A 22,783-nucleotide genomic window follows, 5' to 3' on the forward strand; every position below is an offset into this window, starting at 1 on the left:
ATGTGTCTGAATGTCACTCCAGTCCATTTTTACTAACACCCAGTTCAATCTAATCACTGAGTGATCTCTTTATCTCGGCCTACCTTTTCTACCTGTAATAGATAGAGCTGGGAAAGATAGATAGATAGGTAAGTAGGTGAGGATCTGTACAATAGGACAATCAGTAATGTTGAAGAGAGTAGAAAAGAATAGAAATTAGCAGTTTCTGATCAGCGTTCGGGTTTTTAAAAGTTAGTCAATTGGAGGGGGTGCTATTTAATGTATTTGTTCTGTCTCTGTAAAAGACCCTGACATTCTGCTTGAACATGAGGATGATTAAGTGTTTGGTTGGTGCGCATTAGTATCCACACTCCTGAGGATGCCATACCCAACACTTTGCATGGCGTTGGCTTAAAGGGGTAAGGGAAGCCTTTCAGAACTGCAATGTGGAGTGTGATTGAAACTGTCATTGATAAAGATTCCCCTGTAGGATTTGTCTCTTTACAAATATCCTCTTAACTCCTAGGAAAGACCAACATCTCCTCTCCCCAGTGAACTGCTGGTACCTGGTCCTCAACCAGACACGTCGAGAGAGCAAAGACCATGCCACCCTCAATGATATCTACACGAACAACGTGATTGTCCGCCTGATGCAGATCAGTGAAGATGTAATACGGCTCTTCAAAAAGGTCAGCTTCAACTTTTGGTAGTTAAAGATAGCACAATTATTTCAGTAATATTAGAATAATTTTGTTCACAAGCGGTTTCTGGACACAGAGTCCCTTGTAATTTATATATTGTATATTTTGATTAAGAGAACACTGACACCATAACGTGATGGTCCTAATTTTCCAGCCTGGTTTGGGACACACCCCCACTCCTCCCAGTTCCTAAAACTTCGACACTCACATCAAGGAAATATGTTGGGGGGGGCGGTCTTTGGGGTCACCTCAGGAATTCAGTATTTTACTGTTATATATTTCATCTCTGAATTATGCAGAGATGACACTAGTTTCTATGTGTGTAACAGGTTTTATTCACAGTGCTTTAAAATGTCTACTCCATGCTTCGGCTCTAGCTTCTAGCTCTTTCTACAGCTTTGTTTACTTTTCTCAAAATCCACACCCAGGCTTAACTAATCAAGCACAGTTTTATGAACCAGGTGAGGAAGGGTAGGCTGCCCTTCCTCTTTTCCCACTCCTTGTTTAACCACAACAAGTTTTTTTAAAAAGATGTGCTTGGCAATTCAATGTGTTTAATTGTTTACCTGCTATGACTGTAAAAGTCACAAGGACAGGCTTTCTTGGGTTTTTTTTAAAAAGAACAGAACAGTATTTACTGTAGTTAACACGGACTAAGTAAAAATAATAAAAATGCTCCAGCTTTCACACAAGCGCACACAAATAAATTAGAGTGGGAAGATAGATTAAGCAAGTTAAAGTCCAGTAAAGTTAAAGGGGTATACAGATCCTGAAGGTTGATGATTTGGCTAACTTCAGGCTGAACCCAGTGGTCCTTCTGAGTTCAGCGTCGAGGCAGTGAAGATGTTGATGGTCAATTTATCATTCCTCTCGGAGACAGCAGTTGCTGGGTTGATTATTTACTCAGTGTCTGCAGCATGTGGATAGCCAAACAGCAAACAGGACTCAAAACTGTTCTGTTCTGCTGAAGGGTCATGAGGACTCGAAACGTCAACTCTTTTCTTCTCCGCCGATGCTGCCAGACCTGCTGAGTTTTTCCAGGTAATTCTGTTTTTGTTTTGGATTTCCAGCATCCGCAGTTTATTGTTTTTAGGACTCAAAATTTGCAAGTTGGATGGGGAGAGAGAAAGGAAGCCAACTCAGGGTCTTGCTTCTTCAGCATCTCATTTGCTTGTCCTCTGGTCTGCAGAGAATACAGGTACTTAAGCACACAAAGGAGTAAATGGCTTGTCACGTGACCCTCTCTCTCTCTCTCTCTCCAACTGCCCAGTGATGCAAATGTGGTATTGGCTAGTGGATTCCCATTGCCTGGCTTAAATGATTAGATTACATCTGAGCACATTCCTTTCAAAGCCAGAGTCACATTGTCCAAGTGGTTATGTCTAATAGTTTGTCCCCACCCAGCTGAGTACCCAGGTGATTGCCTGGATGCTCTGCTAATGGAGTAGGAGATGGCCACCATTCATACTCCTCCAAGGCAATTTCAATGGTTTTGGAATGTACAAGGTGCAGTGATGCAGATGTTCAGCCATCTTTGACTGTGATTTCAATCACTGAAATGTAGCTTTTTAAAAATTCAGTCTGTGGTTTTCAGCCAGTAAATTCTTAGTTGTTTTTTTGTAAAGCATGGCTTCAATAACAAAAATGAGCATCAATTGTATGCAGACTCACTTAATCAAACACAGAACAATTAAATACTACATCTTTTCCCCCGTAAAACTAAAGTCCTTACTTTAAATTAAACCATCCTAAACATCACCCATATGTACATAGTCATTTCTTAGAGTTCAGTTTGCCAGTTTACTCGTAAGTACAGAAAGAGTCTTTGACATATGAAGGTCTCCTTTGACTATGCTGGGATCTACAAGTTTGAGGATGTGATTCTGCATCAATGAGGCAAATGATCAACATCACAGTCACTCAATGGAAAAGGAAATGTATCCTCATAATCACTGACAAATTTAGTCCTTTACAGCCCTTGGTAGGTTGTGAGCTGACATTACTCCCCTTGAGGCCTTTAAATAAGCTCCAGACATTATCTTTATCTACCTAATGTCACTTGATAGGAACAGGGGTTGTATATAAGACCCAGGGTGCCTCTTTCCACAAAGTTACATTTTAATTTCAAGGCAAGTGGGTCTGGGCAGCTCTGCTTTATGAAGCTGGATCAGGGATGGTGGGGGGGAGGAAGGGAAATGGCAGCCACTGTTGAGGCTCCCTGTGGCCTGCAAATGACACACCCCTGGGATTTGGGGGACAGTCTCCAGCCTGGGGCTAAGATATTGGGGGCAGTCGGAGGTTCTGTTCTGCTGTAATTACGTGCTGCCAGAATGCCCCCTCCCCCCTGGAATTTTGGGCCCCATTCTAGGAAACAAAAATAAAAATACCTGGAAAAACTCAGCAGGTCTGACAGCATCTGCGGAGAGGAACACAGTTAACGTTTCGAGTCCATATGACTCTTCAACAGAACTAAATAAAAATAGAAAAGAGGTGAAATATAAGCTGGTTTAAGGGGGGTGGGACAAGTAGAGCTGGTTAGAGGGCCAGTGATAGGTGGAGATTGCCAAAAGATGTCATAGACATAAGGACAAAGAGGTGTTGAAGGTGGTGATATTATCTAAGGAATGTGCTAATTAACAGTAGAAAGCAGGACAAGCAAGGTACAGATAGCCCTAGTGGGGGTGGGGTGGGGTGAAGGGAAGGGATCAAAATAGGCTAAAAGGTAGAGATAAAACAATGGATGGAAATACATTTAAAAATAATGGAAATAGGTGGGAAAAGAAAAATCTATATAAATTATTGGGGAAAAAAGGGGGATCAGAAAGGGGTTGGAGGAAGAGAGTTCATGATCTAAAGTTGTTGAACCCAATATTAAGCCTGGAAGGCTGTAAAATGCTGTTCGTCCAGTTTGTGTTGAACTTCACTGGAACATTGCAGCAGGCCAAAGATGGACATGTGGGCATGAGAGCAGGGTGGAGTGTTGAAATGGCAAGTGACAGGGAGGTCTGGGTCATGCTTGAAGACAGACCGTTTGATAGGAGTCTACTGCATTCGCTGCTCCCAATGAGATCTCCTCTACATTGAAGAGACCAAACGCAGACTGGGTGACTGCTTTGCGGAACACCTTCGGTCTGTCCACAACCATGACCCAGACCTCCCTGTCGTTTGCCATTTCAACATCCCACCCTGCTCTCATGCCCACATGTCCGTCTTTGGCCTGCTGCAATGTTCCAGTGAAGTTCAACGCAAACTTGGAGGAACAGCACCTCATCTTCCGACTAGGCACTTTACAGACTTAACATGAGTTCAACAATGTTCAGACCATGAACTCTCTCCCTCACCCCTTTTTTTACCCCCTATTTTCAATATTCATTTTTATTTTTTATCCACTTATTTTTATTTTCATTTTCATTCACTGTTTTATCCACACCTTTTATCTTTATTTTTGATTTTTTTCCCCCACCACTGTCCCCTACCCCCACCCCACCCCGACTAGGGCCACCTGTCACTTGTTCATGTTCTTCTTTCCAGAGTGCTTACGCTTGTCCTGCTATTATCACATTCTGCTTTCTTACCTCAATGCCGCTATCAGCACCTCCTTTAGCCCTTACCACTACCATTAACACCCCCTTTGTCCTTCTGTTCATGACATCTTTGTCAACCTCTCCATTGCCTCCACCTATCGCTGGCTTTCTGTCCAGCTTCACCTGCTCCACTCTCCTTAAACAGTATAAATTTCATCACTTTTTTACTTCCCTTTAACTCTGAAGAAGAGTCATACGGGCTTGAAATGTTAACTCTGTTTTTTTCCCTCCACAGATATTGTTAGACCTACTGAGTTTTTCCAGCATTTTCTGTTTTTGTTTTGATAGGAGTCAGGTTGTCTGGGGGTTTGGAAACATGAAAAAGATAGAGGTATTAAGTTGAGGTAAAAGTAAATAGGTTAGATCTAACATTTGCATTTTAGTTAAGTTGAGAGTTTGTTTGAATATCAAAGGGGAGTCAGAGGTACCAAGGGAAATGTTTGCATCTTGCAGGAGTTCATAGGTAAACAAGTAGTGGGGGGTATGATAAAAGCAAAAACCAGATGAAAACATGAAAGATCTTATATTTGGAAGGTTTTGAGTTTCAAGGGGAGTATGAGAACAATGGGACTAAGGTGAAAAGGAAAAATGTATATTAGAGTTACTGTGGATAGCTGTTTTTTCACCTGGTAAGCTAGAGATGGCTGGAGATACCTGGCGCTGTTTGAGCTGTTGAGATAGCTGGAGTTCTGGGCTGGGAAAGGATGCAGTTTAAATTAACCACCCAGTCAAGCCAGAAAAGTGTTGGGCTGCAGCAAGCAGTTTTATTATGAAGTGCCTTCTACCACAGAGTGGAAGAGAGTAAAAGTCATGTGGTATACCTTTTATTGAAGCTACAGCAGTTTGCCTTTTGTAATATTACTGGATTTCATATTTAATATCTATAAGGGAGTGTTGCCTGGAAAGTGATTACTTATGAGTTTGACCAAGTGGAGAGTCTTTTTTGGGGAATGTTTTGTACGACTAACCTTACTTGTGTAACTGTAATGTTGTGTGCTTAAGTTTTCTTTTAATTTTTTAAATCCCAAAAGTGTCACTGGACCTTTTACTGCTGAGATCAGCAAGTCATCTTCTCGGCTTCAGAATGCAAAAATAATAGGGTACGACCCGTAAGCCAAGTTTCACTCTGGGATTTAATACTGGCTGTGGTCGTAGCAGTTGAATAAGCCAAGTGTAACTCCAGACCAGAGTTTATCCCACCACCCCACCCCACCCAGCCCCACCCAGCCCCCCATTCAGCCCCACCGCCCCACCACTCCCAACCCACCCCCCATCCAACCCCACCACCCACCCCAACATCAACATCCAGCCCCATCACCCAGCCCCCCCAACCAGCACCACCCCCTCCTCCCAATCCAGCCCCACCCCACTCCCAGACTACCTGAGGCAATATTTGAATTGGATCATTTAGGATGGAAAAAAGTATCTCTCATGCTCTCAGGATCTCCTCAATGCTTTACTTCCAATGGATTTTTTTTGAAGTGCAGTCACTGTTGTAATGTAGGAAGCAGGACAGCCAAATTGTGCACAGTGAGATCCCACAAATACCAGTGAAATACATGGCCAAGTTTTCTGTGTCAGTGATGTTGGTTAAAAGGGCTCCCCCTATTCTTCAACATAATGCCACGGGATGTTTCATGACCACCTGAAAGGGCAACACGGGGCCTCGGTTTAACACTCTATCCAAAATTCAGCAACTCTGACAGTACAGCATTCCCTCGATACTGTGTCAGGCTGGGTCATGTGCTCAGATACCAGAAGTGGAGCTTGAGGCCAGAGAAGTTGGTCACTGAGCCAAGACTTATACCTGGCTTCCTAGCTCCCCTTTTTCACGTGTCCGTGTCTAATGAGCAAAAAAAGCGCTGAAGAAATTTGAGTGAAGCGCTGACATATTCCAGTGTCAAGCACCTGTTGCAAAGCATCAGCAGTGCTCGTTCATCTCCTCAACTGCACAGCTCAGTGTTGTTGGAGACACAGCTTGACTATATCCACATCATCGGACTGAACAAGATGTGTGCCCCAGGTGACATCCCATTAGCTGGATGATGTGGCACAGTTGATGGGATTTTCATTAACCATTTCCTGTTTCTATCATTGCTGCATCTATTAATGGGGATGGATGTTACAGAAATGGAGGGAACTGGGGAACAAACTGATTATTTGCCCATGAGAACAACAATGAGCCTATCAGCAAGATTATGGGGTGAGTGTGGGGGCGGCGTTGGGATCCTTCTCAGTGTGGGCCGGAACGTTGCCAACCAAGCTGGCATGATGAAGCTTCTGATACCAAGCTCCCCACCATTATCCAGCTAAAGTATAGCCCAAGCTGATTCACAGAGGTTGCCTGTGCAACAGAAGCTGAGCCAACGAGAGGGAAGGGATGACATTGATATGAAAAAAAATCTTCAGTAGGGAGGTGGAGAGGTGGATGGGCTGAGGCTGGGAATTGCAGAGGGTGGGACATAGGCAAGGTTAGGGTCAAGAACACTGCCAACAACAACAACTGCTATTTATATAGCACCTTTAAGTAATAAAATGTCCCAAGGCACTCAGAGGCATTATAAAACAGAAAAGGACACTGAACCATATAAGGAAATATTATAAATGAGGGATTCAACAGCTGAAGAGGTGAGACGGGGGTGGAGTCAGGCAAAGTTATGCAGATGGAAATAGGCAGCGGTGGTGATAAATGTGGATATGAGACTGAAGTCTCATCTTTGGGTCAAATGTGACACTGAGGTTGTGAACAATCTGGTTCAGTCTCAAACAGTAACCATGCAGGAGGGACAGAGTCGGTGGTGAGGGAACAGATCTTCTGGTGAGGACTGAAGACAATGGCTCCCAATATTTAAATGGGGGAAAGGTGGACCAAAGGAATGATAAGTGAGAGTAATGGAGGGATTGGTAAGCAGTAAGGGCTAGAGGAAGATGTAGAGCTAGAATGGGGGCAAGGTCATGCCAGGATTTAAAGATGAGGACAAGTATTTTAAAAATGATCAGTGTGCCCTGGAATTCCTCATCTGTGATTTGTATAAGTGAGTCTATGCTGTCCCCTTTAATGTTGAAAGTTATCCTATAGTTTTCTCCCTCCCATTTCCTGAAAAGTCTGCCTGTTAATGGGCACATTTCAATTTCACTAGGAGCCAACTGCCCTCCAGTGTCTCCACCAAGTGACTGGTCTCAATGTGTGAGCCAACAGAGTGAGGCTTTGCAGTCTCAACCCTGACATGCTACACAGTAGAGCCTGAGTACATCCTCGTCTGTTATCTGCAAATTGTCTAAGTAGAATGAGTAGTGCTGTCTCCTCTTATTCCCCCACCCCTGACTCCGACCCCATGGATCATGTGGGGTAACTATCGTTAGTATATTTGTAAAGCATTCTTCCTCTCTATACTTCTGACACTGTCCCCATCAAACACTCCCAGGCAGGTACAGCATGTGATTAGAGACAGAGTAAAGCTCCCTCTACACCAGGCTTGTCGACCCCGCAGCCCATGGGCTGAGCCCCTCCATGTGGCCCCCAGAATGATTGTTGAAATTGCCGGTAAGGCGGATCAGTGAGTTTGAAGATTTCTTAAGGGGCCAGCTCCTCCAATCACAGCCTGCTATTCTCATGTGTTTGCTGCTGATAGGTTCACTATTGAGCCAATCGACATTAAAAATGGGACAGAACTAGGCTGTAATTGGAGGAGCAGTGAACATCAGCAACTGCAATGACGTGAAGATAGAAGGAGTTTGGAGTGCCCATTCACCATGCTTTCCTGTGGCTGCCGGTGCTCTGGCCCGGCTGTGTTCCCCCTGCTCTCCCCTGGTATTCCCTGTGTCCCACTGGTTCTCCCCGCATTCCCCTGATTTCCCCTCAACGTTCCCCTGGTTTCCCCCCCATGATGATCCCCCAGCTCTCCCCTGGTTCCCCACCGCATTCCCCTGGCTCTCTCTCAATTCCCCCGCATTCTCCCAGCTCTGCTCCAAATCCTCCCGCGTTCTCCCAGCTCTCCCCTGGTGCCTCCCTTGTTCCCCCAGTTCACCCCCCTCCCATGTTCCCCCAGCTCTCCCCTCACGTTCCCTTGGTTCCTACCTGCGTACCCCAGCTCTCGGCTTTCCCCTCCATGGGCATGCGCATTTGGGCGTCGGTAAGCTTCAGGCCTCACTCCAGTTCACCTTCAGCCCCAAGCTGATTTTGTGAGGGTGAGAGAGTGATTGATTGAGGGTGACTGTGTGATGGAGGGGTGAGTGAACGAGGGAGGGTGAGCAAGCGAGAATGGGTGGGGTGAGGGCATGAGGTAGGATGAAGGAATGAGTGAGGGTGAGTGAGTGAATGAGAGGGTGAATGAGGGAGGGTGTGAGGATGGGTATGGGTGAGGGAGAGGGTGGGTGAGTGTGTGAGGGAGGGTGGGTGAGTGAATGAGTAGGAGTGAGTGACGGTGGGTGTTGAGGGTGGATGAGTACATGAGTAAGGGAGGATGAGTGAGTGAATGAGGGAGGGTGTGTGGCATGGGGAGTTAGTGAGTGAAGTTGGGTGGGTAGTGATGGTGGGGGCAGGCGAGCAGCGGTGGGGGCGAGCGAGCCGTGGTGGGGGCGAGCGAGCGGCGGCGGGGGCGAGCGAGCGGCGACGGGGGCGAGGGAGCGGCGGTGGTGAGGGGGGCGAGTGAGTGGTGAGGGGGCGAGTGAGTGGTGAGGGGGGCGAGTGAGTGGTGAGGGGGGCGAGTGAGTGGTGAGGGGGCGAGTGAGTGGTGAGGGGGGCGAGTGAGTGGTGAGGGGGGCGAGTGAGTGGTGAGGGGGGGCGAGTGAGTGGTGTTGGTGAGGGGGCGAGTGAGTGGTGAGGGGGGCGAGTGAGTGGTGTTGGTGAGGGAGGCGAGTGAGTGGTGTTGGTGAGGGAGGCGAGTGAGTGGTATTGGGGATGGGGGCGAGTGAGTGGTGTTGGTGAGGGGGCGAGTGAGTGGTGTTGGTGAGGGGGCGAGTGAGTGGTGTTGGTGATGGGAACGAGTGAGTGGTGTTGGTGAGGTGGTGAGTGAGGGGTGTTGGTGGTGGGGGCGAGTGAGTGGTGTTGGTGATGGGGGCGAGTGAGTGGTGTTGGTGATGGGGGCGAGTGAGTGGTGTTGGTGATGGGGGCGAGTGAGTGGTGATGATGAGGGGGGCGAGTGAGTGGTGAGGAAGGCGAGTGAGTGGTGTTGGTGAGGGGGCGAGTGAGTGGTGAGGAGAGCGAGTGAGTGGTGTTGGTGATGGGGGCGAGTGATTGGTGAGGAAGGCGAGTGAGTGGTGTTGGTAAGGAAGGCGAGTGAGTGGTATTGGTGATGGGGGCGAGTGAGTGGTGTTGGTGAGGGGGTGAGTGAGTGGTGTTGGTGAGGGGGCGAGTGAGTGGTGTTGGTGATGGGAACGAGTGAGTGGTGTTGGTGAGGGGGCGAGTGAGTGGTGTTGGTGAGGGGGCGAGTGAGTGGTGTTGGTGAGGGGGCGAGTGAGTGGTGTTGGTGAGGGGGCAAGTGAGTGGTGTTGGTGAGGGGGCAAGTGAGTGGTGTTGGTGAGGGAGGCGAGTGAGTGGTGATGGTGAGGGGGCGAGTGAGTGGTGTTGGTGAGGTAGGTGAGAGAGTGGTGATGGTGAGGGGGCGAGTGAGTTTGTGTTGGCTATGGGGGCGAGTGAGTGGTGAGGAAGACGAGTGAGTGGTGAGGGGGGGCGAGTGAGTGGTGTTGGTGAGGGGGTGAGTGAGTGGTATTGGTGATGGGGGAGAGTAAGTGGTGTTGGTGAGGCGGCGAGTGAGTGGTGAGGAAGGCAAGTGAGTGCTGTTGGTGAGGGGGCGAGTGAGTGGTGAGGAAGGCGAGTGAGTGGTGTTGGTGATGGGGGCGAGTGAGTGGTGTTGGTGATGGGGGCGAGTGAGTGGTGTTGGTGATGGGGGCGATTGAGTGGTGTTGGTGATGGGGGCGAGTGAGTGGTGTTGGTGATGGGGGCGAGTGAGTGGTGTTGGTGATGGGGGCGAGTGAGTGGTGTTGGTGATGGGGGCGAGTGAGTGGTGTTGGTGATGGGGGCGAGTGAGTGGTGTTGGTGATGGGGGCGAGTGAGTGGTGTTGGTGATGGGGGCGAGTGAGTGGTGTTGGTGATGGGGGCGAGTGAGTGGTGTTGGTGATGGGGGCGAGTGAGTGGTGTTGGTGATGGGGGCGAGTGAGTGGTGTTGGTGATGGGGGCGAGTGAGTGGTGTTGGTGATGGGGGCGAGGAGTGAGTGGTGTTGGTAATGGGGGCGAGTGAGTGCTGTTGGTGAGGGGGCGAGTGAGTGCTGTTGGTGAGGGGGCTAGTGAGTGGTGTTGGTGAGGGGGCGAGTGAGTGGTGTTGGTGAGGGGGCGAGTGAGTGGTGTTGGTGAGAGGGCGAGTGAGTGGTGTTGGTGAGGGGGCGAGTGAGTGGTGTTGGTGAGGGGGCGAGTGAGTGGTGTTGGTGAGGGGGCGAGTGAGTGGTGTTGGTGAGGGGGCGAGTGAGTGGTGTTGGTGAGGGGGCGAGTGAGTGGTGTTGGTGAGGGGGCGAGTGAGTGGTGTTGGTGAGGGGGCGAGTGAGTGGTGTTGGTGAGGGGGCGAGTGAGTGGTGTTGGTGAGGGGGCGAGTGAGTGGTGTTGGTGAGGGGGCGAGTGAGTGGTGTTGGTGAGGGGGCGAGTGAGTGGTGTTGGTGAGGGGGCGAGTGAGTGGTGTTGGTGAGGGGGCGAGTGAGTGGTGTTGGTGAGGGGGCGAGTGAGTGGTGTTGGTGAGGGGGCGAGTGAGTGGTGTTGGTGAGGGGGCGAGTGAGTGGTGTTGGTGAAGGGGCGAGTGAGTGGTGTTGGTGAAGGGGCGAGTGAGTGGTGTTGGTGAGGGGGCGAGTGAGTGGTGTTGGTGAGGGGGCGAGTGAGTGGTGTTGGTGAGGGGGCGAGTGAGAGGTGTTGTTGAGGGGGCGAGTGAGTGGTGTTGGTGAGGGGGCGAGTGAGTGGTGTTGGTGAGGGGGCGAGTGAGTGGTGTTGGTGAGGGGGCGAGTGAGTGGTGTTGGTGAGGGGGCGAGAGAGTGGTGTTGGTGAGGGGGCGAGTGAGGCGTGTTGGTGATGGGGGCCAGCGAGTGGTGATGGTGATGGGGGCAAGCGAGTGGTGATGGTGATGGGGGCCAGTGAGTGGTGATGGTGATGGGGACGAGTGAGTGGCGAGGAAGGCGAGTGAGTGGCGAGGGGGGCGAGTGAGTGGTGAGGGGGGCGAGTGAGTGGTGTTGGTGAGGGGGGGGTGAGGGAGTGGTGAGGAGAGCAAGTGAGTGGTGTTGGTGAGGGGGGCGAGTGAGTGGTGTTGGTGATGGGGGCGAGTGAGTGGTGAGGAGAGCAAGTGAGTGGTGTTGGTGAGGGGGGCGAGTGAGTGGTGTTGGTGAGGGGGGCGAGTGAGTGGTGATGGTGAGGGGGGCGAGTGAGTGGTGATGGTGAGGGGGCGAGTGAGTGGTGATGGTGAGGGGGGCGAGTGAGTGGTGATGGTGAGGGGGCGAGTGAGTGGTGATGGTGAGGGGGCGAGTGAGTGGTGATGGTGAGGGGGCGAGTGAGTGGTGATGGTGAGGGGGTGAGTGAGTGGTGATGGTGAGGGAGTGAGTGGTGTTAATGAGAGGGCGAGTGAGTGGTGTTAATGAGAGGGCGAGTGAGTGGTGTTGGTGAGGGGGGCGAGTGAGTGGTGTTGGTGATGGGGGCGAGTGAGTGGTGTTGGTGATGGGGGCGAGTGAGTGGTGTTGGTGATGGGGGCGAGTGAGTGGTGTTGGTGATGGGGGCGAGTGAGTGGTGTTGGTGATGGGGGCGAGTGAGTGGTGTTGGTGATGGGGGCGAGTGAGTGGTGTTGGTGATGGGGGCGAGTGAGTGGTGTTGGTGATGGGGGGCGAGTGAGTGGTGTTGGTGATGGGGGCGAGTGAGTGGTGTCGGTGATGGGGGCGAGTGAGTGGTGTCGGTGATGGGGGCGAGTGAGTGGTGTCGGTGATGGGGGCGAGTGAGTGGTGTCGGTGATGGGGGCGAGTGAGTGGTGTCGGTGATGGGGGCGAGTGAGTGGTGTCGGTGATGGGGGCGAGTGAGTGGTGTCGGTGATGGGGGCGAGTGAGTGGTGTCGGTGATGGGGGCGAGTGAGTGGTGTCGGTGATGGGGGCGAGTGAGTGGTGTCGGTGATGGGGGCGAGTGAGTGGTGTCGGTGATGGGGGCGAGTGAGTGGTGTTGGTGATGGGGGCGAGTGAGTGGTGTTGGTGATGGGGGCGAGTGAGTGGTGTTGGTGAACGGGGCGAGTGAGTGGTGTTGGTGATGGGGGCGAGTGAGTGGTGTTGGTGATGGGGGCGAGTGAGTGGTGTTGGTGATGGGGGCGAGTGAGTGGTGTTGGTGATGGGGGCGAGTGAGTGGTGTTGATGATGGGGGCGAGTGAGTGGTGTTGGTGATGGGGGCCGAGTGAGTGGTGTTGGTGATGGGGGCCAGCGAGTGATGATGGTGATGGGGGCAAGCGAGTGGTGATGGTGATGGGGGCCAGTGAGTGGTGATGGTGACGGGGACGAGTGAGTGGCGAGGAAGGCGATTGAGTGGCGAGGGGGGCGAGTGAGTGGCGAGGGGAGCGAGTGAGTGGTGTTGGTGAGGGGGGGGGCGAGTGAGTGGTGAGGAGAGCAAGTGAGTGGTGTTGGTGAGGGGGGCGAGTGAGTGGTGTTGGTGATGGGGGCGAGTGAGTGGTGAGGAGAGCAAGTGAGTGGTGTTGGTGAGGGGGGTGAGTGAGTGGTGTTGGTGAGGGGGGGCGAGTGAGTGGTGATGGTGAGGGGGGCGAGTGAGTGGTGATGGTGAGGGGGCGAGTGAGTGGTGATGGTGAGGGGGCGAGTGAGTGGTGATGGTGGGGGGGGCGAATGAGTGGTGATGGTGAGGGGGGCGAATGAGTGGTGATGGTGAGGGGGGCGAATGAGTGGTGATGGTGAGGGGGGCGAATGAGTGGTGATGGTGAGGGGGCGAGTGAGTGGTGTTGGTGAGGGGGCGAGTGAGTGGTGTTGGTGAGGGGGCGAGTGAGTGGTGTTGGTGAGGGGGCGAGTGAGTGGTGTTGGTGAGGGGGCGAGTGAGTGGTGTTGGTGAGGGGGCGAGTGAGTGGTGTTGGTGAGGGGGCGAGTGAGTGGTGTTGGTGAGGGGGCGAGTGAGTGGTGTTGGTGAGGGGGCGAGTGAGTGGTGTTGGTGAGGGGGCGAGTGAGTGGTGTTGGTGAGGGGGCGAGTGAGTGGTGTTGGTGAGGGGGCGAGTGAGTGGTGTTGGTGAAGGGGCGAGTGAGTGGTGTTGGTGAAGGGGCGAGTGAGTGGTGTTGGTGAGGGGGCGAGTGAGTGGTGTTGGTGAGGGGGCGAGTGAGTGGTGTTGGTGAGGGGGCGAGCGAGAGGTGTTGGTGAGGGGGCGAGTGAGTGGTGTTGGTGAGGGGGCGAGTGAGTGGTGTTGGTGAGGGGGCGAGTGAGTGGTGTTGGTGAGGGGGCGAGTGAGTGGTGTTGGTGAGGGGGCGAGTGAGTGGTGTTGGTGAGGGGGCGAGAGAGTGGTGTTGGTGAGGGGGCGAGTGAGGCGTGTTGGTGATGGGGGCCAGCGAGTGGTGATGGTGATGGGGGCAAGCGAGTGGTGATGGTGATGGGGGCCAGTGAGTGGTGATGGTGATGGGGACGAGTGAGTGGCGAGGAAGGCGAGTGAGTGGCGAGGGGGGCGAGTGAGTGGTGAAGGGGGCGAGTGAGTGGTGTTGGTGAGGGGTGGGTGAGGGAGTGGTGAGGAGAGCAAGTGAGTGGTGTTGGTGATGGGGGCGAGTGAGTGGTGAGGAGAGCAAGTGAGTGGTGTTGGTGAGGGGGGCGAGTGAGTGGTGTTGGTGAGGGGGGCGAGTGAGTGGTGATGGTGAGGGGGGCGAGTGAGTGGTGATGGTGAGGGGGCGAGTGAGGGGTGATGGTGAGGGGGGCGAGTGAGTGGTGATGGTGAGGGGGTGAGTGAGTGGTGATGGTGAGGGAGTGAGTGGTGTTAATGAGAGGGCGAGTGAGTGGTGTTAATGAGAGGGCGAGTGAGTGGTGTTGGTGATGGGGGCGAGTGAGTGGTGTTGGTGATGGGGGCCAGCGAGTGATGATGGTGATGGGGGCAAGCGAGTGGTGATGGTGATGGGGGCCAGTGAGTGGTGATGGTGACGGGGACGAGTGAGTGGCGAGGAAGGCGATTGAGTGGCGAGGGGGGCGAGTGAGTGGCGAGGGGAGCGAGTGAGTGGTGTTGGTGAGGGGGGGGCGAGTGAGTGGTGAGGAGAGCAAGTGTATGGTGTTGGTGAGGGGGGCGAGTGAGTGGTGTTGGTGATGGGGGCGAGTGAGTGGTGAGGAGAGCAAGTGAGTGGTGTTGGTGAGGGGGGTGAGTGAGTGGTGTTGGTGAGGGGGGGCGAGTGAGTGGTGATGGTGAGGGGGGCGAGTGAGTGGTGATGGTGAGGGGGCGAGTGAGTGGTGATGGTGAGGGGGCGAGTGAGTGGTGATGGTGGGGGGGGCGAATGAGTGGTGATGGTGAGGGGGGCGAATGAGTGGTGATGGTGAGGGGGGCGAATGAGTGGTGATGGTGAGGGGGGCGAATGAGTGGTGATGGTGAGGGGGCGAGTGAGTGGTGTTGGTGAGGGGGCGAGTGAGTGGTGTTGGTGAGGGGGCGAGTGAGTGGTGTTGGTGAGGGGGCGAGTGAGTGGTGTTGGTGAGGGGGCGAGTGAGTGGTGTTGGTGAGGGGGCGAGTGAGTGGTGTTGGTGAGGGGGCGAGTGAGTGGTGTTGGTGAGGGGGCGAGTGAGTGGTGTTGGTGAGGGGGCGAGTGAGTGGTGTTGGTGAGGGGGCGAGTGAGTGGTGTTGGTGAGGGGGCGAGTGAGTGGTGTTGGTGAGGGGGCGAGTGAGTGGTGTTGGTGAAGGGGCGAGTGAGTGGTGTTGGTGAAGGGGCGAGTGAGTGGTGTTGGTGAGGGGGCGAGTGAGTGGTGTTGGTGAGGGGGCGAGTGAGTGGTGTTGGTGAGGGGGCGAGCGAGAGGTGTTGGTGAGGGGGCGAGTGAGTGGTGTTGGTGAGGGGGCGAGTGAGTGGTGTTGGTGAGGGGGCGAGTGAGTGGTGTTGGTGAGGGGGCGAGTGAGTGGTGTTGGTGAGGGGGCGAGAGAGTGGTGTTGGTGAGGGGGCGAGTGAGGCGTGTTGGTGATGGGGGCCAGCGAGTGGTGTTGGTGATGGGGGCCAGTGAGTGGTGATGGTGATGGGGACGAGTGAGTGGCGAGGAAGGCGAGTGAGTGGCGAGGGGGGCGAGTGAGTGGTGAAGGGGGCGAGTGAGTGGTGTTGGTGAGGGGTGGGTGAGGGAGTGGTGAGGAGAGCAAGTGAGTGGTGTTGGTGAGGGGGGCGAGTGAGTGGTGTTGGTGATGGGGGCGAGTGAGTGGTGAGGAGAGCAAGTGAGTGGTGTTGGTGAGGGGGGCGAGTGAGTGGTGTTGGTGAGGGGGGCGAGTGAGTGGTGATGGTGAGGGGGGCGAGTGAGTGGTGATGGTGAGGGGGCGAGTGAGTGGTGATGGTGAGGGGGGCGAGTGAGTGGTGATGGTGAGGGGGTGAGTGAGTGGTGATGGTGAGGGAGTGAGTGGTGTTAATGAGAGGGCGAGTGAGTGGTGTTAATGAGAGGGCGAGTGAGTGGTGTTGGTGAGGGGGGCGAGTGAGTGGTGTTGGTGATGGGGTCGAGTGAGTGGTGTTGGTGATGGGGGCGAGTGAGTGGTGTTGGTGATGGGGGCGAGTGAGTGGTGTTGGTGATGGGGGCGAGTGAGTGGTGTTGGTGATGGGGGCGAGTGAGTGGTGTTGGTGATGGGGGCGAGTGAGTGGTGTTGGTGATGGGGGCGAGTGAGTGGTGTTGGGGATGGGGGCGAGTGAGTGGTGTTGGTGATGGGGGCGAGTGAGTGGTGTTGGTGATGGGGGCGAGTGAGTGGTGTTGGTGATGGGGGCGAGTGAGTGGTGTTGGTGATGGGGGCGAGTGAGTGGTGTTGGTGATGGGGGCGAGTGAGTGGTGTTGGTGATGGGGGCGAGTGACTGGTGTTGGTGATGGGGGCGAGTGAGTGGTGTTGGTGATGGGGGCGAGTGAGTGGTGTTGGTGATGGGGGCGAGTGAGTGGTGTTGGTGATGGGGGCGAGTGAGTGGTGTTGGTGATGGGGGCGAGTGAGTGGTGTTGGTGATGGGGGCGAGTGAGTGGTGTTGGTGATGGGGGCGAGTGAGTGGTGTTGGTGATGGGGGCGAGTGAGTGGTGTTAGTCATGGGGGCGAGTGAGTGGTGTTGGTGATGGGGGCGAGTGAGTGGTGTTGGTGATGGGGGCGAGTGAGTGGTGTTGGTGATGGGGGCGAGTGAGTGGTGTTGGTGATGGGGGCGAGTGAGTGGTGTTGGTGATGGGGGCGAGTGAGTGGTGTTGGTGAACGGGGCGAGTGAGTGGTGTTGGTGATGGGGGCGAGTGAGTGGTGTTGGTGATGGGGGCGAGTGAGTGGTGTTGGTGATGGGGGCGAGTGAGTGGTGTTGGTGATGGGGGCGAGTGAGTGGTGTTGGTGATGGGGGCGAGTGAGTGGTGTTGGTGATGGGGGCGAGTGAGTGGTGTCGGTGATGGGGGCGAGTGAGTGGTGTTGGTGATGGGGGCGAGTGAGTGGTGTTGGTGATGGGGGCGAGTGAGTGGTGTTGGTGATGGGGGCGAGTGAGTGGTGTTGGTGATGGGGGCGAGTGAGTGGTGTTGGTGATGGGGGCGAGTGAGTGGTGTTGGTGATGGGGGCGAGTGATTGGTGTTGGTGATGGGGGCGAGTGAGTGGTATTGGTGATGGGGGCGAGTGAGTGGTGTTGGTGATGGGGGCGAGTGAGTGGTGTTGGTGATGGGGGCGAGTGAGTGGTGTTGGTGATGGGGGCGAGTGAGTGGTGTTGATGATGGGGGCGAGTGAGTGGTGTTGGTGATGGGGGCGAGTGAGTGGTGTTGGTGATGGGGGCCAGCGAGTGATGATGGTGATGGGGGCAAGCGAGTGGTGATGGTGATGGGGGCCAGTGAGTGGTGATGGTGACGGGGACGAGTGAGTGGCGAGGAAGGCGATTGAGTGGCGAGGGGGGCGAGTGAGTGGCGAGGGGAGCGAGTGAGTGGTGTTGGTGAGGGGGGGGCGAGTGAGTGGTGAGGAGAGCAAGTGAGTGGTGTTGGTGAGGGGGGCGAGTGAGTGGTGTTGGTGATGGGGGCGAGTGAGTGGTGAGGAGAGCAAGTGAGTGGTGTTGGTGAGGGGGGTGAGTGAGTGGTGTTGGTGAGGGGGGCGAGTGAGTGGTGATGGTGAGGGGGGCGAGTGAGTGGTGATGGTGAGGGGGCGAGTGAGTGGTGATGGTGAGGGGGCGAGTGAGTGGTGATGGTGGGGGGGGCGAATGAGTGGTGATGGTGAGGGGGGCGAATGAGTGGTGATGGTGAGGGGGGCGAATGAGTGGTGATGGTGAGGGGGGCGAATGAGTGGTGATGGTGAGGGGGCGAGTGAGTGGTGTTGGTGAGGGGGCGAGTGAGTGGTGTTGGTGAGGGGGCGAGTGAGTTGTGTTGGTGAGGGGGCGAGTGAGTGGTGTTGGTGAGGGGGCGAGTGAGTGGTGTTGGTGAGGGGGCGAGTGAGTGGTGTTGGTGAGGGGGCGAGTGAGTGGTGTTGGTGAGGGGGCGAGTGAGTGGTGTTGGTGAGGGGGCGAGTGAGTGGTGTTGGTGAGGGGGCGAGTGAGTGGTGTTGGTGAGGGGGCGAGTGAGTGGTGTTGGTGAAGGGGCGAGTGAGTGGTGTTGGTGAAGGGGCGAGTGAGTGGTGTTGGTGAGGGGGCGAGTGAGTGGTGTTGGTGAGGGGGCGAGCGAGTGGTGTTGGTGAGGGGGCGAGCGAGAGGTGTTGGTGAGGGGGCGAGTGAGTGGTGTTGGTGAGGGGGCGAGTGAGTGGTGTTGGTGAGGGGGCGAGTGAGTGGTGTTGGTGATGGGGGCGAGTGAGTGGTGTTGGTGAGGGGGCGAGAGAGTGGTGTTGGTGAGGGGGCGAGTGAGGCGTGTTGGTGATGGGGGCCAGCGAGTGGTGATGGTGATGGGGGCAAGCGAGTGGTGATGGTGATGGGGGCCAGTGAGTGGTGATGGTGATGGGGACGAGTGAGTGGCGAGGAAGGCGAGTGAGTGGCGAGGGGGGCGAGTGAGTGGTGAAGGGGGCGAGTGAGTGGTGTTGGTGAGGGGTGGGTGAGGGAGTGGTGAGGAGAGCAAGTGAGTGGTGTTGGTGAGGGGGGCGAGTGAGTGGTGTTGGTGATGGGGGCGAGTGAGTGGTGAGGAGAGCAAGTGAGTGGTGTTGGTGAGGGGGGCGAGTGAGTGGTGTTGGTGAGGGGGGGCGAGTGAGTGGTGATGGTGAGGGGGGCGAGTGAGTGGTGATGGTGAGGGGGCGAGTGAGTGGTGATGGTGAGGGGGGCGAGTGAGTGGTGATGGTGAGGGGGTGAGTGAGTGGTGATGGTGAGGGAGTGAGTGGTGTTAATGAGAGGGCGAGTGAGTGGTGTTAATGAGAGGGCGAGTGAGTGGTGTTGGTGAGGGGGGCGAGTGAGTGGTGTTGGTGATGGGGGCGAGTGAGTGGTGTTGGTGATGGGGGCGAGTGAGTGGTGTTGGTGATGGGGGCGAGTGAGTGGTGTTGGTGATGGGGGCGAGTGAGTGGTGTTGGTGATGGGGGCGAGTGAGTGGTGTTGGTGATGGGGGCGAGTGAGTGGTGTTGGTGATGGGGGCGAGTGAGTGGTGTTGGTGATGGGGGCGAGTGAGTGGTGTTGGTGATGGGGGCGAGTGAGTGGTGTTGGTGATGGGGGCGAGTGAGTGGTGTTGGTGATGGGGGCGAGTGAGTGGTGTTGGTGATGGGGGCGAGTGAGTGGTGTTGGTGATGGGGGCGAGTGACTGGTGTTGGTGATGGGGGCGAGTGAGTGGTGTTGGTGATGGGGGCGAGTGAGTGGTGTTGGTGATGGGGGCGAGTGAGTGGTGTTGGTGATGGGGGCGAGTGAGTGGTGTTGGTGATGGGGGCGAGTGAGTGGTGTTGGTGATGGGGGCGAGTGAGTGGTGTTGGTGAACGGGGCGAGTGAGTGGTGTTGGTGATGGGGGCGAGTGAGTGGTGTTGGTGATGGGGGCGAGTGAGTGGTGTTGGTGATGGGGGCGAGTGAGTGGTGTTGGTGATGGGGGCGAGTGAGTGGTGTTGGTGATGGGGGCGAGTGAGTGGTGTTGGTGATGGGGGCGAGTGAGTGGTGTTGGTGATGGGGGCGAGTGAGTGGTGTTGGTGATGGGGGCGAGTGAGTGGTGTTGGTGATGGGGGCGAGTGAGTGGTGTTGGTGATGGGGGCGAGTGAGTGGTGTTGGTGATGGGGGCGAGTGAGTGGTGTTGGTGATGGGGGCGAGTGAGTGGTGTTGGTGATGGGGGCGAGTGACTGGTGTTGGTGATGGGGGCGAGTGAGTGGTGTTGGTGATGGGGGCGAGTGAGTGGTGTTGGTGATGGGGGCGAGTGAGTGGTGTTGGTGATGGGGGCGAGTGAGTGGTGTTGGTGATGGGGGCGAGTGAGTGGTGTTGGTGATGGGGGCGAGTGAGTGGTGTTGGTGAACGGGGCGAGTGAGTGGTGTTGGTGATGGGGGCGAGTGAGTGGTGTTGGTGATGGGGGCGAGTGAGTGGTGTTGGTGATGGGGGCGAGTGAGTGGTGTTGGTGATGGGGGCGAGTGAGTGGTGTTGATGATGGGGGCGAGTGAGTGGTGTTGGTGATGGGGGCGAGTGAGTGGTGTTGGTGATGGGGGCCAGCGAGTGATGATGGTGATGGGGGCAAGCGAGTGGTGATGGTGATGGGGGCCAGTGAGTGGTGATGGTGACGGGGACGAGTGAGTGGCGAGGAAGGCGATTGAGTGGCGAGGGGGGCGAGTGAGTGGCGAGGGGAGCGAGTGAGTGGTGTTGGTGAGGGGGGGGCGAGTGAGTGGTGAGGAGAGCAAGTGAGTGGTGTTGGTGAGGGGGGCGAGTGAGTGGTGTTGGTGATGGGGGCGAGTGAGTGGTGAGGAGAGCAAGTGAGTGGTGTTGGTGAGGGGGGTGAGTGAGTGGTGTTGGTGAGGGGGGGCGAGTGAGTGGTGATGGTGAGGGGGGCGAGTGAGTGGTGATGGTGAGGGGGCGAGTGAGTGGTGATGGTGAGGGGGCGAGTGAGTGGTGATGGTGGGGGGGGCGAATGAGTGGTGATGGTGAGGGGGGCGAATGAGTGGTGATGGTGAGGGGGGCGAATGAGTGGTGATGGTGAGGGGGGCGAATGAGTGGTGATGGTGAGGGGGCGAGTGAGTGGTGTTGGTGAGGGGGCGAGTGAGTGGTGTTGGTGAGGGGGGCGAGTGAGTGGTGATGGTGAGGGGGCGAGTGAGTGGCGATGGAGAGGGGGCGAGTGAGTGGCGATGGTGAAGGGGCGAGTGAGTGGTGATGGTGAGGGGATGAGTGAGTGGTGATGGTGAGGGGGCGAGTGAGTGGTGATGGTGAGGGGGGCGAGTGAGTGGTGATGGTGCGGGGGGGGCGAGTGAGTGGTGTTTTTGAGGGGGGGTGCGTGGTGTTGGTGAGGGGGTGGCGAGTGAGTGGTGTTGGTGAGGTGGGCGAGTCAGTGGTGATGGGGGTGAGTGAGTGGTGTTGGTGATGGGGGCGCGTGAGTGGTGTTGGTGATGGGGGCGAGTGAGTGGTGTTGGTGATGGGGGCGAGTGAGTGGTGTTGGTGATGGGGGCGAGTGAGTGGTGTTGGTGATGGGGGCGAGTGAGTGGTGTTGGTGATGGGGGCGAGTGAGTGGTGTTGGTGATGGGGGCGAGTGAGTGGTGTTGGTGATGGGGGCGAGTGAGTGGTGTTGGTGATGGGGGCGAGTGAGTGGTGTTGGTGATGGGGGCGAGTGAGTGGTGTTGGTGATGGGGGCGAGTGAGTGGTGTTGGTGATGGGGGCGAGTGAGTGGTGTTGGTGATGGGGGCGAGTGAGTGGTGTTGGTGATGGGGGCGAGTGAGTGGTGTTGGTGATGGGGGCGAGTGAGTGGTGTTGGTGATGGGGGCGAGTGAGTGGTGTTGGTGATGGGGGCGAGTGAGTGGTGAGGAAGGCGAGTGAGTGGTGTTGGTGAGGGCGCAAGTGAGTGGTGTTGGTGAGGGGGCAAGTGAGTGGTGTTGGTGAGGGGGCAAGTGAGTGGTGTTGGTGAGGGAGCAAGTGAGTGGTTTTGGTGAGGGAGCAAGTGAGTGGTGTTGGTGAGGGAGCAAGTGAGTTGTGTTGGTGAGGGGGCAAGTGAGTGGTGTTGGTGAGGGGGCAAGTGAGTTGTGTTGGTGAGGGGGCAAGTGAGTGGTGTTGGTGAGGGGGCAAGTGAGTGGTGTTGGTGAGGGGGCAAGTGAGTGGTGAGGAGAGCAAGTGAGTGGTGTTGGTGATGAGGGCGAGTGAGTGGTGTTGGTGATGGGGGCGAGTGAGTGGTGTTGGTGATGGGGGCGAGTGAGTGGTGTTGGTGAGGGGGCAAGTGAGTGGTGTTGGTGAGGGGGCAAGTGAGTGGTGTTGGTGAGGGAGCAAGTGAGTGGTGTTCGTGAGGGAGCAAGTGAGTGGTGTTGGTGAGGGAGCAAGTGAGTTGTGTTGGTGAGGGGGCAAGTGAGTGGTGTTGGTGAGGGGGCGAGAGAGTGGTGTTGGTGAGGGGGCGAGTGAGGCGTGTTGGTGATGGGGGCCAGCGAGTGGTGATGGTGATGGGGGCAAGCGAGTGGTGATGGTGATGGGGGCCAGTGAATGGTGATGGTGACGGGGACGAGTGAGTGGCGAGGAAGGCGAGTGAGTGGCGAGGGGGGCGAGTGAGTGGTGAGGGGGGCGAGTGAGTGGTGTTGGTGAGGGGGGTGCGAGGGAGTGGTGAGGAGAGCAAGTGAGTGGTGTTGGTGAGGGGGGCGAGTGAGTGGTGTTGGTGATGGGGGCGAGTGAGTGGTGAGGAGAGCAAGTTTGTGGTGTTGGTGAGGGGGGCGAGTGAGTGGTGTTGGTGAGGGGGGCGAGTGAGTGGTGATGGTGAGGGGGGCGAGTGAGTGGTGATGGTGAGGGGGCGAGTGAGTGGTGATGGTGAGGGGGGCGAGTGAGTGGTGATGGTGAGGGGGCGAGTGAGTGGTGATGGTGAGGGGGCGAGTGAGTGGTGATGGTGAGGGGGGGAGTGAGTGGTGATGGTGAGGGGGTGAGTGAGTGGTGATGGTGAGGGAGTGAGTGGTGTTAATGAGAGGGCGAGTGAGTGGTGTTAATGAGAGGGCGAGTGAGTGGTGTTGGTGAGGGGGGCGAGTGAGTTGTGTTGGTGATGGGGGCGAGTGAGTGGTGTTGGTGATGGGGGCGAGTGAGTGGTGTTGGTGATGGGGGCGAGTGAGAGGTGTTGGTGATGGGGGCGAGTGAGAGGTGTTGGTGATGGGGGCGAGTGAGAGGTGTTGGTGATGGGGGCGAGTGAGAGGTGTTGGTGATGGGGGCGAGTGAGTGGTGTTGGTGATGGGGGCGAGTGAGTGGTGTTGGTGATGGGGGCGAGTGAGTGGTGTTGGTGATGGGGGCGAGTGAGTGGTGTTGGTGATGGGGGCGAGTGAGTGGTGTTGGTGA

The 22,783-nt window shown here is 55.8% G+C and overlaps 1 protein-coding gene across 1 annotated transcript in view; it reads left to right on the plus strand.

Moving 5' to 3' along the window:
* Positions 1–509: 509 nt before the first annotated feature.
* The window catches only part of srgap3 (SLIT-ROBO Rho GTPase activating protein 3), a 492,705-nt gene continuing 470,431 nt past the window's right edge, over positions 510–22,783 (plus strand). Inside the window, exon 1 of the mRNA XM_041192000.1 lies at positions 510–668. Within this exon, the coding sequence (XP_041047934.1) occupies positions 630–668 (39 nt within the window). The 5' untranslated portion in view covers positions 510–629. The remainder of the gene's footprint in view (positions 669–22,783) is intronic.

The sequence above is a fragment of the Carcharodon carcharias genome, chromosome 7 (genome assembly GCF_017639515.1).
Source record: "Carcharodon carcharias isolate sCarCar2 chromosome 7, sCarCar2.pri, whole genome shotgun sequence".
In the NCBI taxonomy this organism is placed as follows: domain Eukaryota; kingdom Metazoa; phylum Chordata; class Chondrichthyes; order Lamniformes; family Lamnidae; genus Carcharodon; species Carcharodon carcharias.